General features: G+C 50.7%; 1 protein-coding gene across 1 annotated transcript in view; it reads right to left on the reverse strand.

Annotated features, from left to right (window-relative positions):
- Positions 1-15,080, reverse strand: part of LOC144178912 (uncharacterized) — a 68,161-nt gene extending 53,081 nt beyond the window's left edge. The window contains exons 1-2 of the mRNA XM_077707055.1: positions 14,498-15,080; positions 4,224-4,886 (exon numbers count right to left, since the gene is read on the reverse strand). Coding sequence (XP_077563181.1) covers positions 4,224-4,845 — 622 coding nt within the window. The 5' untranslated portion in view covers positions 4,846-4,886; positions 14,498-15,080. The remainder of the gene's footprint in view (positions 1-4,223; positions 4,887-14,497) is intronic.
- Positions 15,081-16,822: the final 1,742 nt, after the last annotated feature.

Raw genomic sequence — 16,822 nt, forward strand, 5'->3', positions numbered from 1 at the left:
AGATATCCTCCTCTCGACATTTCTAATGCTTTGTACGGCGTTGACAAAAAAGTGGGATTTCGTTTTCTGTCAAAGGACATCACTAAAACTACAGCTTAGCCGTATTATGAAAGTTAACTGCTGCAAGGCAGTTTCATAGATGTCGGCGAAGTTCATTAAATTTTATGTGTGGTGTGCGCGTGTATATTAAACGCGCACGTACATCTTGGGTCAAGAAGCACCTAATATATATGCGGTTCATTGTTCCAGTTGATGCATGAAAGAGTGCACACTTCACTGCCGTGCACGAGTTATGTGGAACAAGACACGAGCAAAAAATATACAAACGCACTTTCCCCAATCGTTTACTGGGACATAAGTGGAACAGTAACCGGAACCGCCGACATCGCATGACCCCATTTCTTTGGTTCCAGATAAAAACCACGAACATAAAGAAAACAAGCTGACGGTTCCAGATAAGATCCACCTATATGCCTCGTTCCAGTTATTCTTTCGTTCGGATCCACATAAAATATATGGATCACCCTTTTTAACTGGAACTTATATGGAACCAGATTAAGAGTGTTGGTTCGCCGTGAAATGTTTGCCTTTTGACACTGTATAGCCCCCACCCACGTCACTTTTGCTCACACCGAACCGGCACAAAAGAATTCCTGGTAATGAGAACAAACCACGCATGCGCACCGCCACGTGCTCTAAGCGTACCCACAAATGTCCGTCACGGTCCCTCCGAGGTTTTTCCCTGTCCATGTTTGTCCACCGCCAACGCGCGCCCGACAATTACGCGAGGCCGGCTGAAGAAGGAAGGATTTGCCGCGGATGATTTGCATTCGACGCGGCGCAACTTTTCCACGCAACCCGCCGTCGTCGTGTGCCGAGCCGGACAAAGGTGAGACTCCGTGGAGTTGTGCAACGGCGTCGCGCATTAGCGCCGAGTGCTGAGAGGACTTTAGCGGCGCGAGAAGGAGGAGTTACGACAAGCGCGTTAGGCGCCGCATATCGATGAGCGTGTACACCGTAATAGAAAGTCGTACTGGGCACCCTTTGCATGACGACACGCAGACCGAGAGGTGCGTGGCGTGGGTTTAACGCTTGCCGCATTACTTAAGTCTCTATTAACGATTTTCTCGCCTGCGTCTAAAACGCCATTTTTCTTATTCACTATTTCAGTGCTCAGAGCACGCATAGACGTCTTGCTTGCAAGACGTCTTGTAAGCGTCTTGTAAACGTCTTTCATATAGACGTCTTGTAAACGTCATACAGACACTTTACTGATGCCCACATAACATTTCCCGCACATAAAAACTTTTAGCCAGTTTTCGACATTTCCGATACTGTTACGAACGGATCTATCCTACTGCGTGTCTATCATTCCGCGCAGAAATCTTCCCACGAACGTTTAATGTTCTTAGCACTAATAATGAAGTGAAATTCCTTGCACGAATATTGGAAAGGAGGCACACACTGAATTGTATACACAGGCACATATTCAGGGAAAAAAAAACTTGTGCAGGGTGCTTTGGAATACATAGCAAGAATGACAGCGTATCTGCTCACTTCGCTGCAAATGTCGTTGAAAGACGATAGTCTTCTGCCGCAACTGCCACGTAAACGCCTTTCTTTTAAATGCTGAGCATTTCAGTAACTCACGATGTCACCCGCGTTGATGTCCGTAGTCGTAGTCCGCACCGTCGTTGTCCGCATCCCTCCCCCTACACTATATAAAAAAAATACTATCCGGCGCCTGGTTTCGATCCCTCGACCCTGCGGGCGGAACGCAATGTACATGGTGCTCTACCCACTGCGCCAGAAAGTCGACACAGAATGGGAGGCTACGAACGCGCCTTATATCCTTGACTCATTCAAACTACGTCAAGAAGCTGCTGATACAACGCATTCACTAACACCAACTCCCCAAACACAAAACGTTAACGCAATACACCCACCCCCTATGCGACGCATTTACTCGAGTCCCCCTCGCGGGGAGATGGGCCCAATTTTTTTCCCGCCCACTCCTCCCGCTCTTCCCCTCCCGTCTCGCTCTTCCCACCATAAAAACGCAGTGGGGGTTTACTTAAGTCAATTCAATTTAGCTGCGTTCCACAGCTCGCGCCATCTACCGAAACCCTTTGTTATTGTTGAACGTGTACCACTCCCACAAGGGGGCGCTGCGAGCGCCTTCTGTATTTTGAGATCACAGCATTTTTTTTTTTTTTTCAAGGCGTATTTCTCTTATTTTGTATCGCAAAAATCAGGCATTCATGCATTGCTAATTAAAATACCAATGCAAATATCCCTCATGCAGTGATGTCTTGCCCCAAATAGGCCTAATGTTTTCCTTCTTGCTCGAGAATGTTGAACATTGTCACACGATTTATTTCTTTGGAAATGTTTTGTCTACGTAAACGTCTCGTTAAGTAATTCTTTGTACTATTGGCAGGGCCGCTCAATCGGGGGATAGACAGGCAGACGTACAGACAGACCAAAACTTTGGCGTTCAAGTAGCCCAAGAAAGACTATAGTCTTTAAAAATGTTCCCGAGATGACATCACTCGAAACGACATCATTTTAAGTCCTTCTGAAAAGGCACGATATCACCAAACGTCTGCAAAGGAACAAGTTTTGCGCAAGTTATTTCGAAATATAACACTACCCTATTTGCGTGCATCGTGGAGCCTTGTCACAATAGTCATGCCTATGACTGCGCAGATTTTTTTATCCTACACGTCCTGCATTCATCGAACAAAAGTAAGAAAACGATTTGAGCCGGCGCTTTGTAGCATGAATGCTAAACGCGAATTACGGAATGAACACTTCGTCCCCAAATTCACGTGCAAATGTCATTGTGTTTTCGCAGGTTTACCATGGTAAAAGCCTTGCTCTCCCCCTACGCCCTCACCCACAGACTCCTCAAGTTAACCGACGAAGGACCTCAGAAAGGAGGCGATTACAGGTACGACTGGTTCGGCGATGGCACTCCGAATCCGCATGGAGAGCCAGACAGCACAGAACGCAAGTCGCCTGAAGTTGCAGCCACACGCGATTGGGACAATATATACTTGGGGCAATACTCAGTATTTGGTGGAGAAATGTTTGTCCCTTTACAGTCATCTCTGTCCTTAATATGTTTTTCAGTTATCCGGGAGCGGAGCTCACTGTGCCCTTTAATCCGTCCCTGAATATCTTGAAAATTCTGTGCAGTTAATGGCCATCATTAGGTCCAGAGTACTGCCTCGTTCGATAGAAATAACTTCATCGGATACTAAGTGAGGCTACACTAGGTACCACCATACTAACAATGGTACCGGGACATAAACAAAATACTCTCTCACCAGAAAAAGGTCTGGATATACGCTGGGGTACAGTGATCGGCCAACACCTCCCATGGTCTATTGGAGAGGCCTTCGTCTTGCAATGGACACAAATAGGCTTTTGTGCGTGCGCGCACGCGTGTCTATGGGGGCGATACCCACTGCACACTGAGTAGTCTTCAACGTATCTGGGAGAAGAACGTTAACCGGCTTCCCATTGAACAGATGCTGTGGATAAACGCCCGCCGCAGAAAAAAGGGGTTGCAACCACGACTGTCCAGGCATCACAACCTTGTGTTGTGAATCTAGGTTTTTGTAAGCGAGGCGGAACCTGCGTGTCAAATGGCGGTTCCGGCTCAAATCAAATGCCCGTCATGCACAGACTGCAAAAGCCCTGCTCCCGGGGTCAAGTAAAGGAACCTCGCTTGAAGCCCCGGTCTGCAGTAGGGTATGGTGGAATTGGTTTCAGACTCGTATATGGCTAAGTGCATACAGCCCTGTGCATTCATCCCATGACGTGGTGCTCTGCCACATTGTGAAAGAGAGGGTCACGTGCTACTGGCCGATTCATCATCACCACAACCCCCCGCGTTTGAAACCACCGGACGACAAAGGCCTCTCCAAGAGATTTCCAGCCAGTCCTCTGGCGTGTTTTCCGCGTCCATCCTTCGCACCCGCATTTTCGTATTTTCCGCCTCCGTCGGATCTTTTGTCTTCCCCTGTTTCTTTTGCAAGTCCGGCAGACGGATGGTCCAGCAGTAGTCCGTCATTCTTATTACACGATGACCTGGGTCGTCACTGTATACTACCGCTGTCTCCCCACGCCTCTTTCTCAAGCAATGCAGTGGGACACCAGCACTTCTTGGGGCTGTCCGTGACTACCTGGAGAGGATCGGAAGAGGAGCGACTCACCCGTGCTGACGGGCACGTAGGGCGGCGGGCCGTGGGCCTCCGCAGCGGCGGCCGCCCTGAGGCCGTAGCCGCCGTCGGAGTACGCCGAGAAGGCATCACTCCGGGGCGGGGGCGGCGCCGGGTGCGGCGGCGGCGGCGGAGGCTGCGGGGGCGCGGCGACCACTCGGTGCTGCTCTTCGGCCGCTTGCAGGTACGCGGGCTCGACGACGCGGGCCGCCTGCGGAGCCGGGTACGCGGCCGCCGGGTACGGGCACCAGGCCTGCGAGTACGCCTGGCACGCGTCGGCGGCCGAGGGGCCCAGCTCGTAGCCCTTGGCGGCCGCGGGCCACAGGTTGAACGGCTTGCGGTCGGCGGCCGGGTAGAAGTAGCTGGCCGAGTCCCGCATGCCCTGCTGGTAGGCGGCGGCGTGGTGCGGCGCGTCGAAGGCGTCGGCGCCCGGCCAGGGCGAGGCCCACGGCGACTGTCGGATGACGCCTCCGGCGGCGGCCATGGGGTCGCTGCTGCCGCAGTCCGCCTGGCCGTACGCGAGCCGCTTGGCCGGGATGTGCAGCGGCTGGGGCGCCTCGAGGCTCGAGCGGCTCTCCTCGTACAGGCTGCTGGTGCCGCCGACGCCGCCGTTCATCGCTCGCTGCGCTTACGGCGACGAAGAGGGGCACGCCGGACCTGCAGGTGCAGGGTGAACGGAGAAGGCCGTCCGTGTAAGGGTAAGCGTATACACCACAGTAAGTGCCAACACACAACGGCAATCGCAACCATGCAGTTGAGGCTATCAAAGGTCCGATGGCATTACAAATGGTCACTAAAGTTCTTATCCCGCCCTAAGAACATCATCCTGCTCATTACTACAATAAATGCTCTCTCTCTCTCTCTCTCTCTCTCTCTCTCTCTCTCTCTCTTGGCTAGACTACGGGCCATTACCTGAGAGAGTATCTCTCCCTTCGGTCATGTAAAACAGCCAAAATTTTGAGCCGCTACATGCGCGTCAACTTTGCGCTCCCCGAAGAACACAGTTCTAGCGCGGGATGGGATGGCGATTAGCTAAGGAAACAACAAGGAACTGAACACTTATGTTCGCTCCGTACGCTTCAATAGGCAAACATCCCACCGCTTTGAGACTTGATGACGTACTGACGTCGACAATCACGTATATACTCCACTGCATTACAGACACCAAAATCGGGGGCAAGAGAACCATGCAACCCCACTTGTACAGATTCGAAATTGCCCTCGAAGCGAGCTTCAAATCCTCCCAAATAACCGAAGAAATACTTTTTTTTTGGTTACTCCCACGTTGCGTTCACGCGCTCTAAGACAATCCTGTGGTTCAGCTTCACCACTTTGCACTAGAGGGACCAATCCACGCAGAAAACACTGGAACTGAGGCGAAGGACGATGTGGGGCGCATACGACTGGACACAAAAGTTCGGCACCACGCACTGGAAGCGTGGCCTTCTGTGTTGTGTAGTACAACAGTGCGGATCACATTCTTTAGTTTAGTTAAACTGCATGCAAGCTGTTGTCATTCGCCAAATTAACTTTGTTGGCGGCATGGATTGGTGCTTCGAATGCATCGTGGTGAAGCTGCACTACGTGATTGGTTGCCTAAAGTGCACGATCAATCGTACATAAACGGGCCGCACACGAATCAGCAATCTCCAACCGGTTCCCGTCGTTTTGTTGACCACCACACCGCCCCAACTGTTGCAGTCTGCGCGCTAAAAGGAAGACGTATCCTGCAAAATCAGCCCGGCCTCAGTTTCGGTTTCATTCGTCCAACAATTCGATTAATAACTCGGCTGATAATAAATTCATCTTCGGGCGGGGCTCCCCGCGACCATAAGCAGGGCACGCGAGCATAATAATACAGGACACCAGAGCATCCCTCGCTGCACAGACGCCGCCGAACGCAAAAGTTGCGAACAAAGCGAGTCCAAAAATGGCGACGGGGGAGGGCGTGCAAGGTCGTCCCTTGAGTGCCCTTTAATCGGACTCCGCCAGAAGAGCGGGAGGTATAAAACTGGCCGCGACGCACAGCTTGTATGTCACACGTATAGGAAACAGCGCCACACGGCTCGATACATACGGGCGGCGGCATACCGCGTTATCAAGCCGTATAATCGGACCCGACACATTTTATGTCTTGTAACAGAAACGCGTAAAACGTACGCCGGACGACGCCGAAGCGCTGGCCCGACGCTCTCCGTATCCGTGGAAGAGAAAGAAAGTAATGGGAAGGCGCTTGATGGCCTGTTTATACGTAATAGGTCCGCAATAGAGACTGGCTGACCGCAGTCTCTGCGTAGTATAAACGGATAGATGCATTCAGTGGGGATGTACGCCCTCCACACGTTGCGATGCGCGTTGTGTACACGTATACAGACTCCTCGCGCGGCGCCGCGCTCGTCGTACAGATGTGAGTGCAACGTGTGATTGAGGGACGTCAAGTGCGCGCGATTTGGCATTTGCACGCCATGCGGGTTCGCGCGCTTTATCTCGTTGCTTTGTGTGAAGCGGGAAATTCAGATTTGGGGCTCAGGACGCGGAACATCCTCTCGGTATTCCTACGACGTGTACCGCGGAGGACGCGATAATATTAGAGGCCACCTCAGTTTGTTGGACGTATACGGAGAGACGGTTAATCCGATTTCCACTGACTAGAGAATGTTGCGAATTTGTATGGCATATGTGTAATGGAATATTTATAATGCGCAATATGTATATGTATGCATATGTATAATCTGCAATGTATATATGTATGCATATGTAAATATATAATAGACTGTGATATCGCATATGTATAATGAAAGGAAACCTCCCATTATACGAACCCGTGACAGAAACCATGGTGGAGCTATAAACTCTCAATTTGACAATTGCCGGATGAGGCCACTCTAAAAGGGTTACATTTACGAGCTCGCGTCTTATTTTGCATAGCTTTCTCACAGACAGAATGCGCTTCCAGCGTGGGCACGTACGAACAGAAGGTTGGCTTAGACCGAGCCATGGCTCCAAGGCGACACGGCTTGATAACCAGTCCCTTCTGCGACCTTATTGAACGAAAGAAAACAAGTTAAAAAATGAATAAACAAATAAAGTTCTTCTATGCCCTTCCTTCATTTCTCGTTCCTGTTCATGTTCAAAAAAGAAAAAGCAGGGCGAAATGAAACCCTCGCACTATAGCAACCAATGGCAGAACACATGGAAATAGCTACAATATTGTTAGTTGGGTTAGTGCCCCGGGAAGCCACTCTCAACTAAGGCTACATTTACGAGCTCACTTCTTGAGATAGCTTTCGCATACGGACACAGAACGCCTTCCCGGAGTCGGATTAGAGAACAATACCCCCAAGCAGCTACAAAGTAACAGTTGACGTATGAGGGCACGTCAAAACGGAAGGTTGGGTTAGTTCGTGCCGCGGCTCCAAGGCAAGACTCCTCGATAACCAGTCCTTTGTGCACGCTTATTTAACGAAAGGAAGAAAAGGAAGAAGTGAAGCCCTTGCGTGTCCCCCCTTCATTTCGCGTTCCTTTTCGCCTTCTTTCGTGCTTCAATAACGCGCTACACAAAGCACAATAAAAAGATCGAAAATAAACTACAGACACACGTGACACGCGTGTAGCGTGTTTGTAATGTTTCCTGTCTTGTATTCTCCCCGTTCTTTGTGAAGTTAGTTTTGGAGGGCACGCCGCGTGACAAGGGGTTTCTCGCAGAATCGCCTTTCATGCAATCTAAATCGATGGCTACTAGAAGTGATGCACGCTTTTCGCCTATATATGCGCGTGAACCTGCTGCACGTTGGCGGTAACCGCCTTGAGAGTGCATTCGGAGACGTTCCATACGCGGCCGCCACAGCACGGTGGGGTGGCACATGCACGCACGATCGAACGTGCGCAGACATCGCACCTGCTGCAAGCCCGTCCGCATACGCAAGCATGAAAGACAAGCAGTTCCGAAAAAGGAAAAAGAAAGGTCTCGCAAGCTGCTCCAGGTACATAATAGAGAAGGGAGAAGGGGGAGCACGCGGCAGAAGCGACTGTTAAACACGGTCTTCAATGGCACTGTCGATAAGTGGAACCACCGAGACATGAGCGAAGCGGCTCTGTTCCCCGCGTCTGATTTACAGCGGCTTATGGCTCACTAAGAGGGTTCAACTTAAATTGAGGACGACTGCAGAGGGCAATTGAGCGGAAGATGATAGGTGTAACATTAAGGGACAAGAAGAGAGCGGAGTGGGTCATTGAAATTAGTAGAAATTAAGAAAAAGAAATGGACGTGGGCAGGGCATGCAATGCGAAGGCAAGATAACCGTTCGTCATGGAGGGTAACAGAGTGGATCCCTAGAGAAGGAAAGCATGGTAAGGGGCGGCAGAATGATGAGATCAAGAAGTTTGCGGGGATAAATTGGTCGCAGTTAGCTCATGTAGGACCGGGGTAATTTGAGATTAATGGGAGAAGCCTTTGCCCTGCAGTGGGCTTAGATAGGATGGTGGTGATGATGCGACAGCCGTGTATATCCCTTTGAGGGGCCGAACACAGACGCAGCCGGGAGGAGACACCTTCATTCCCGAGCGCATGAAGACCACTGGCGCTGATGGTGAAGTCTGTTAAGCGGTTGCTCGTCTTTCTTCTTGTGTACGTCTAAACACGTGTATACGTCTTCGTGGACACCCGCGACGCCCGGACTCATAAGGGGACCAGATCGATACGGCTTGTCGCCTCTCTCACTCACAATTGCTAAGCTATGACGCCACTTCTGGGATTCCTATCTCTTTCACAGACGGTCGCAAGAAGTCGCAGGCGTCAACGCGATGCATTGATGAATATTGATGAATATTAGAACGAAAACAAACGAAACGCCGCAGGAAGCTTCCGGAGCGGGTCTGAACCATGCGGTGGCCTTCGAGTACCAGGGCATCACGTGTTCTGACCTCGTGTGACAAAGGAACTGCGGCCCAATCAAGGCAGGTGTCCTCGTCAAAAGCGTTCGCTGTATGTCTGCGTGCTTTATCAATGTCTGATGCTCGAGTAACACAGCTGCAGTCCCCAACGAAGCGTGTGCAAGCATGCAGTCGACCTTAACAGCTCAAAGAATGCCTAAACTGCGGTTAGCTGAATGAACCCGCTTTGGCACGAACGGCTGCCGCCTGCAGACGTGCATAAGCGAAATGAAGATGTCATCCAGGCCATCACGAGCGAACACTCGTTTTGTTTTGTTTCGAGCACCAGTCGAGCGACACGTGGGCTAATGAGAACAAGCTATTAACTCACTCGACGTTGATCCGCATTCAGTCGCGCATAGAGGACAACACAGGCTACCAGAGCGCATCGCTTGGGAAGGAGGGGCAGTAAAGGAGACAAGGGGTTGGGAGAGAAGCCGAAAAGAAAAAACAACACGGGCATTCAAATAAAAGCACGAGAGACGCGTCGTTTAAGCCTTCGTTGTCGAAAGGCAACAACCAGAAGCGGACAAGCGGAAGCCGAGGAGGCGATCTGGAAAGTCGTTGTGTTTATAGCGTTAGATGACTATCGCCGAAACAGACAGCCCCGCACGTTCCGTCTCAAAGACGGTGACCTTTTTCTTTGCCCATGCGACCCGCCGTGAAAAAACAGCGCGTGCGTGTATATATATCGATATGTATACAGGAGCGAGCAAGCGTACCAGGCGGCAGAAGGACTGGGCATGCGAGATGGTAAAAGAAAAGAAAGTACAGAAATGAGCTTTGCGCCGAGCGTAGTATAATGAGCGGGTAGACCGCGAAGAATGTTAAAGAGCTACTAAGGAAGAATGCATGGCAGGAGTGCAAGGAACGTCTCAGTCTAGCCAGTGGGGCCGGCATGTGCAGCCGTCGGACGGCCGATCGGAGAGATACGCTGCGAGGGATGCATGGATAATTGTGGCAATGAATATTCGCGCAAGGAGAGGACTAGCCGCGAAACGAAGAGGCATGCTATATATCATTGGCTATACATGTACATGTGGAATCCATCCGAGAGGTTCAAAAGAGTGCACATATATGGTTCTGTACAGGCATTCCGGGCACACCCGGCATCCCTCTCTCAGCGCAAGCGCAGACAAACTCACCACGCGGCTGTGTCCTATATAGAAGCATCTATTGTAGATCTGTCTCACGAGGAATATCTATACGATTAATGCACCTACACCACGTGTATAACTGCAAGGAAATATTTTGGCGCGTCTTGCTAAGTGTACGTGCAGGATTTCAGACTATAGCGTTTAGCCGGGCGGTTCTTCTGCGGCATGAAGAGGAATGCAATAACCACTATGTCTTAGATAGTTAAAGGCACCATGAAGGCAAAATAGATGTTTGCATTTTTGAACGGAGTTCTTTGTTCCAATGCTTCTTTGTTTCAAGGTTTCCTTGTACGCTGTTCCAAAACAGCGTACTTTGTGGGGCGGAAATGGAGCTGAATGAGTTACCAGAGGCCAGTTCTTTTAAATGAAATAACTGTGTATTTCGCCTTCATAGCCCTTTTACTGTATACATAGCGTTCTGAAAATCCTATATGTACAATAAGGTGAATAGCTAACTGAAATTTCGTCCTTAAGTGTTGCAAACATCTAAAACCACACCGCAGCTGCGGTTTCGTGCAACCTCGGACTCGTCAGTTGAGGTTAGAGGTACCAAAAACTCACACGGCACTCAATCAGCCGGTCGCAGTGCCCGACCTCTCGAGTGGCGAGGGTGAGGTTGACGTCATACGGTCCGCACCTCGTGCTGTTGGCCACTTTGCAGGCTAAGCTTCTAACGTTTTTTGTAAGTGGAACCGTAGGCGTCCTGTCAGAAAACTAATGCATTTCCCCATAGGCCGGTTGGTCGACCGAAAAGATCTGATAAGATCTCTGGACACACGAGGCGTGCGTGAAAGCGGGCTTGCGTTCTGTAAAAACGGTTGCTTGAAAATCGCCAAGAAGGAACGGCTCTAGATAAGACAATACACGCATAGGTCATGAAGAAGGAGCACAACAGTATATACCTTCATCTCCCAAATTACGTGTCCGTATACATGTGCATCGTTCTATAGATGCGTTTACCATAGTGCGCGAAAAATTGCCGCATTGGTTTTTGGTTCTTCGTTTGCGATTTGAGTCTTTGAAGGTTTGATCGATCGGACGTACTTTTAACGAAGGTTCTGCCGTACTTATGACGCAGTTTTCACGTGGGAAAGCTTTCGCGCTTCTCTCAACATTCTTTAGGAGGAAGTGGTAAATCTTTTTTGGCAAACGTTGTGCCTTTGCTTGAGTCGATGTATCCGTAAAAGACACGTTTCGCAACTTCGAATCACAACTTTTTTTCAGATGGCTAAAGAACAGCGATGCGCCATTGTACGCAGATGCTCATATATTGGCGTCTGTTAATGGCCTGTATAGGCGCGCAGACGCTTTTATGTACGGAACCCCACGCAGCAATTAAGCTCGTAGCGCAAGAAGATATATCCATTGTTAATAGCTGCGTGCACGGTTTTGCTATTAAATGGCGGGAAAACATAAAAAAAAGGCAGAAAGCTTTGGTCACAGCTAGCAACCATGTATACAAATGTAATTAGTCATAATTCTTCCCGATTTTGCGTAGTTGCACCAATATGCTCGCTATACCCCATAATCGAATTTTTTTCGTAAAAGCCGATTACGTCTTTGTACAAGCGTAATTCGTGGCAAAAACTACCACGATGGTCGCACGATATGGGTAGCAGCGTTTATTAATACCCACCGAATAACTGCCCGAATATACAGCCCATAAGGAGTGCTTAATGGCCGCCATAAACAGCTCCCTCCTGTCCCTTACAGCAAGCCTGATGTGCTGATAACTGCTCAAATTACTGGTGCCACTGGATTTGCCACTGTTATAATGCTGTTAAACGGCGTAAATTATTTCGCAGCCTTTAGTGAGCGAGCCATTAGGCTTTCGCTAAATGAAAAGAAGGGGTCATTGCGAGGAACAAGCTTTGCTCGTCCACAATATCCAGAAACGTAACCCGGCCAGCTGAGGAACAGCGGCGTTGTTATAGGTGTGAACAATACCTTTATAGGGATGCAAGTTACCACATTATGCAGCCAAAAATGAGTCGGGAGTAAAGAGCACGTGCTTGAAAGATAGTGATACGTTTGATAACACTGCAAGAACTAACTGCCACTGCATGATTGCTTTGATGTTTCGCTTGTCGGCAAGACACGACAGAACTATAACAATGGCAAGGTGCAGTATATCCGAAGCTGACTGATAATTAGATTCAACGCGTGGTTATTATTCATCGTTCAATTATGAAGACAGATGCATCCTTACAGACCGGCGTAGCGTCCAATGGCCTTAGATCAGTGCAAACGAAGAACATGGAACAAAACATCCCGTCTCGAGAACATATCTATATTCCGGCATGAGAGCTTACAAACGAGTGCGCGATCGCACACCGATTCCATCCTGCAAGCCCGAATGATGATCACCGGAAGCGGAGCTCGCCGATAACGCAGGAGCGACCTCCGCGCGGAATTTAATTTGACATCCGCACGCACGCACACACATTCAGCATGCCGACGATCCAGATGTTTTTGTCCGCGCCGCGATGCCAATAAACCCCGCGTCGCACCGGCGTTCGCATCTTGCCCACATTCGCGCACTCAATTCTCCCGTAAACAGAGCAATTAAACCCCGCCGCTGAAGTTGATGACCAGGTCACTGGGCCTATAGCACTTCCGGACGAAGGGTTCATCGGCGGACGACGTCAGAGGTTTGTCACTGACCTCCCCTCCCCGCACTGGCGTGTGACGTCATCGGGCGCTGTTCATCACACAAACGCTCGCTAATTGCTCGAGGTTATTTGTTATGGTAGCTTTTACTATCATTATTGTTTTTACAAACTTGGCGCTTTCTTTAGTACCATGAGCAATTCAAGAGCGTTGTAAAGCTGCTTTATTGAGAGACTGGCAAGTTCTGCGAGGCTGTTGTATAAGCCATAATTTATATGGCTCGCGCACTTACTGTTACGGCACGCTTTAGGGAAAGTCTAAAGCATATACTATTGTGCTGGAATCGATTTGATTGTATTCTCAAAGAGCGGGCTCTCGACTGCGCGCACAACAAAAATTTGGTATTCTATATATAGATCTTTTGCGTACTAACGTGACTAACAATGGCTCCAGCGTACAATACTCTGGGAACAACAAGAAAAAATTAGTCTCAGTGACGCTCTAAAACGAATCAGCACGCTATTGCTGCTAAATATTTTACACTTGAGTAGTATCACCGGTACGAAGCTTTTATCTGCTTAGCTAATGCTGCAGTAAAGGCATACGTCGCGACCACTGGTCGCTTCAACGAACGCATACAATGTATACAGCGGTGCTACACAGGATTGACAGAAGACACTCTCGGGTTAATTAGCTGTGAAAGAAAGCGTACGCTGTGATTACGGAATGGTCCACTAAATAATCGCCGTTAACATCATGTAGTGGTGTGCGCTAACAGTGTACCGTTAAAAAAAAAAAAACTCATTTGGCGCCACGCGAGACATGCCGCTATGAAAAGTGGATAACTGCACTTGCTGGTCAACACGACATAATGCGCCGACGTATTATGTCAAAGAAGCTTCATTGAAGTCTTCGGAAAGGTTCACGCGCGATAAGTCATAACACCAACATATTCAACGAATGTATGAATGAATGAATGAATGAAACGCATGAAGAAAAAAATGGTAGATTTATTTCGAGCGCAATACTTCCTCGACATTGGCTGTCAACAATTAGCTCGATTCTGAAGAGACGGGTGATATAACGGCAAGCGACCGATAAACGGCGTCGATACCCGTCAGACCCGGTGTCTCTTCGCTTCGGGCGCTGCTTGTCGCAGCGCGGCGGCAAATAAAGCAGGAAGCGTCCGTTTTATGGGCGCGTATAAATTACGGCAGCCAAGCCGTATAATGACGCCGACAGCGTGTATTTATCCGGCCATCTTTAAAACCGCACCGACGGTTCCCGAAGGGCCCGCGCCGCCGCGAGCCCGCGCTTGCCAAGAGAGGCTGTCGTAAAGGCCCTAAAAAGCGGAGCTGCCGTTCTCGTAAATATCGGCCGCCGGACAGGCCGGCCGGCCGGACGATCTCGCGGACGCCGCCGGCCCGAACGGGTCGCGGCACGGCGCTTCTAGGTCCTGCTCGTGGTCACCGTGCGCGACTCACCAAAGAAAATGGTACTGAAGAGGCACCGATATGCGGTGCTTAAAAAAAAAAAAAAAGCAACAGAGGAACGGATGGGCACACTCACGTTAGGCGTGACGACGTAGAGCTGGGACGGGTTGCGGCTGCTGAAGATCGCGCGGGTGTGTCCAAACAAGTGGCGCTGAAGAGGCTTGTCCAAGTCGATCTGGTTTTCCAAAGTTTTCGCTACGGCTCCAAGAGGAAGAGGAACTCGACAGCGTCCGACGGGTCAGGCTCCGTCCAGAACTCCGAGTGCTTGCTGTCTCTCCCGACGACGACGACGGGGCGGGGGTTCTGCTCTCTGGCTCTTCGGTCTTCCCGAACGCACGAGCGGCGAGTGTCGTCGCGGCCACGGCGTCGGCATCAGCCCATGGCTGCTGGCACGGGCGCAGAGTCTCTTCTCGTCGCAGCCGAAGGCACGTCGCTGCGGTGGGCGCGCATTGCCTAGCGCGGCCGCGCACGCACGTGCACTCGGGGGCAGCCGCCGGACTGCGGCCGGCAAGGCGGCGGCGCGCGACGACAGCACGGGCACGACGACGTGGCGGCGAGCCGCGGCATCCCGGCGCGTTCCCCAATGATCACTGTTTGAGCGCGACTCCCTCTTTTCTGCTGCCGGGCTCCGCTTTCGTTTTCTAGCCGGGCCCTCGCTGCCGCCGCCGCCGCCGCTGCCGCGGGCGCCCCCTCTCCGAACCCCCTCGCCCTCCTCGCGGCGTCGGCAGAAACAGCAGCAGCAGCAGCAGCTTGTTCTTCGATCCGAACACCCCTCTCCCAAGCCCCACACACCCTCCTCCTTCTCGAAACCGGGGTAGGCCGCCGCCGAACGCACCGTCGACTCGCGGGGGCACAAAGCCCGTACCGCCATCTGGAGACGAAGCGACAAGCTCGTCGCGCTCACGAAGTCTCCCCGCTCGCCTTGCCACCGGTCCTCGCGGAGACGAACATGTGAGCGCGATGTGTCCTCGATGGCGGTTCAAAGACACCTCGACTCGTTCTGCCGAGTCTGCGACGTCGAGGCCGCTCTTTTCCGTCCCGTCGAAAGCGGAACGCGAGAGCGTCTCATCATAAAAACAGGGCCCGCCTGCTTGCGCCGCGGCTGCATGTCAGAAGTTACCACGCACGTAAATGGCCCTATTCGCTATTTACTGGCGCGCAAACGACCCCCGCGCACTATTTGTACACGAGCGGCGCGCGCGCCGGTGTAAAATATAGCCTGTAAAGCGCTGCGTTTATAGAGTAATAGCTGCGCGATAAAAACACGCGTCTGTTCATTCAAGTCACACGAAAGTGAATTCGCGAGCGCGCGAGGTTTCATAAGCGGAGGCTTCTTCCTCTTGAAAGCGGGCCAGCTGATTATTAACGCGGCCTTGCTTGCGCTGTTAGTGCAACGGCGACGTTGCACTCGCCGCTGCCGGTCTTAACGTCAACAGCGTCGCTAGCACCGTCAGTAGCGACATTCATAGCTAGTTTTGAAGCGTACTGACAGTGCGTCAAGACTTGGCAACATGTGCGCAGTGCACTATTTGTTCGTGCGCATTACTCCACGCGGTCCGCAACTTCGACGTATTTTCCCGAACCAACATTCCAACTGTGTGCGTATTGTTTTTTAACAGCCTGAAGAAGAAACGTGCGTCTCGCAGTTCTGATTTATATACTCGCTTTCACATCGTAAATCGCTCCGTTACCAAATTTTACTCGTCTAAAGAAAGTTCTCATTATTTTGTAAAAGCAGCCATCACAGCTTATCGTGTATTTTGGTAGACGCGACAACGTTGACCTCCTTCCAAACATGTCTCCTAGTGCGCACAACGGAGGCACGTACACACGAAGTGAACATGTCGGCAGGTTTCGATTGGCAATGGCATTAACTAAGCTTGATTAGAGGCCCCTGAGAGCAAACAGCAGAAGACACCGGAATTCGCACTATCAATGCGCGGCCGTTTTACATATTTCATGACGAGGATCTCATTCAGGATTAGGACCCTGCGGTAAAACAATGGCTATGTTACGGGATAACTTATGTAGCTAATTGTAGCCAGAGTGCATACAAATAACCTCCACATAATTTTTTTTAGTATTAATACCACCAATGCACTATAATAATACACGCTAACATACTGTTTATAAGCTCCAGGGGCGTGGCTTGGGTCCAACTCTGTTCATTCTGTTTGTGTGGGAGCTGGGAACAGAAGGAGCGGCCGGAAGGCGAGAAAGAAAGGCGTGTAGTCAGGCGCTTTGTTTGGAGCAGTTGGGCGTCTCGGACCAACTCCGCTTTAGATGCAAATGACCAGACAGAAAGGGAACAAGCAAAGCGCTGTATCTTAATAGCCGCCACGTGCGACTTAGTCTGAAAGGGCCTTTCCGAGGTGACGACATGAGGGATTGAAAACCGCGT

Source organism: Haemaphysalis longicornis, unplaced genomic scaffold (genome assembly GCF_048455015.1).
Source record: "Haemaphysalis longicornis isolate Haplotype H1 unplaced genomic scaffold, Haemaphysalis longicornis Haplotype H1 scaffold_4, whole genome shotgun sequence".
Classification (NCBI taxonomy): Eukaryota; Metazoa; Arthropoda; class Arachnida; order Ixodida; family Ixodidae; genus Haemaphysalis; species Haemaphysalis longicornis.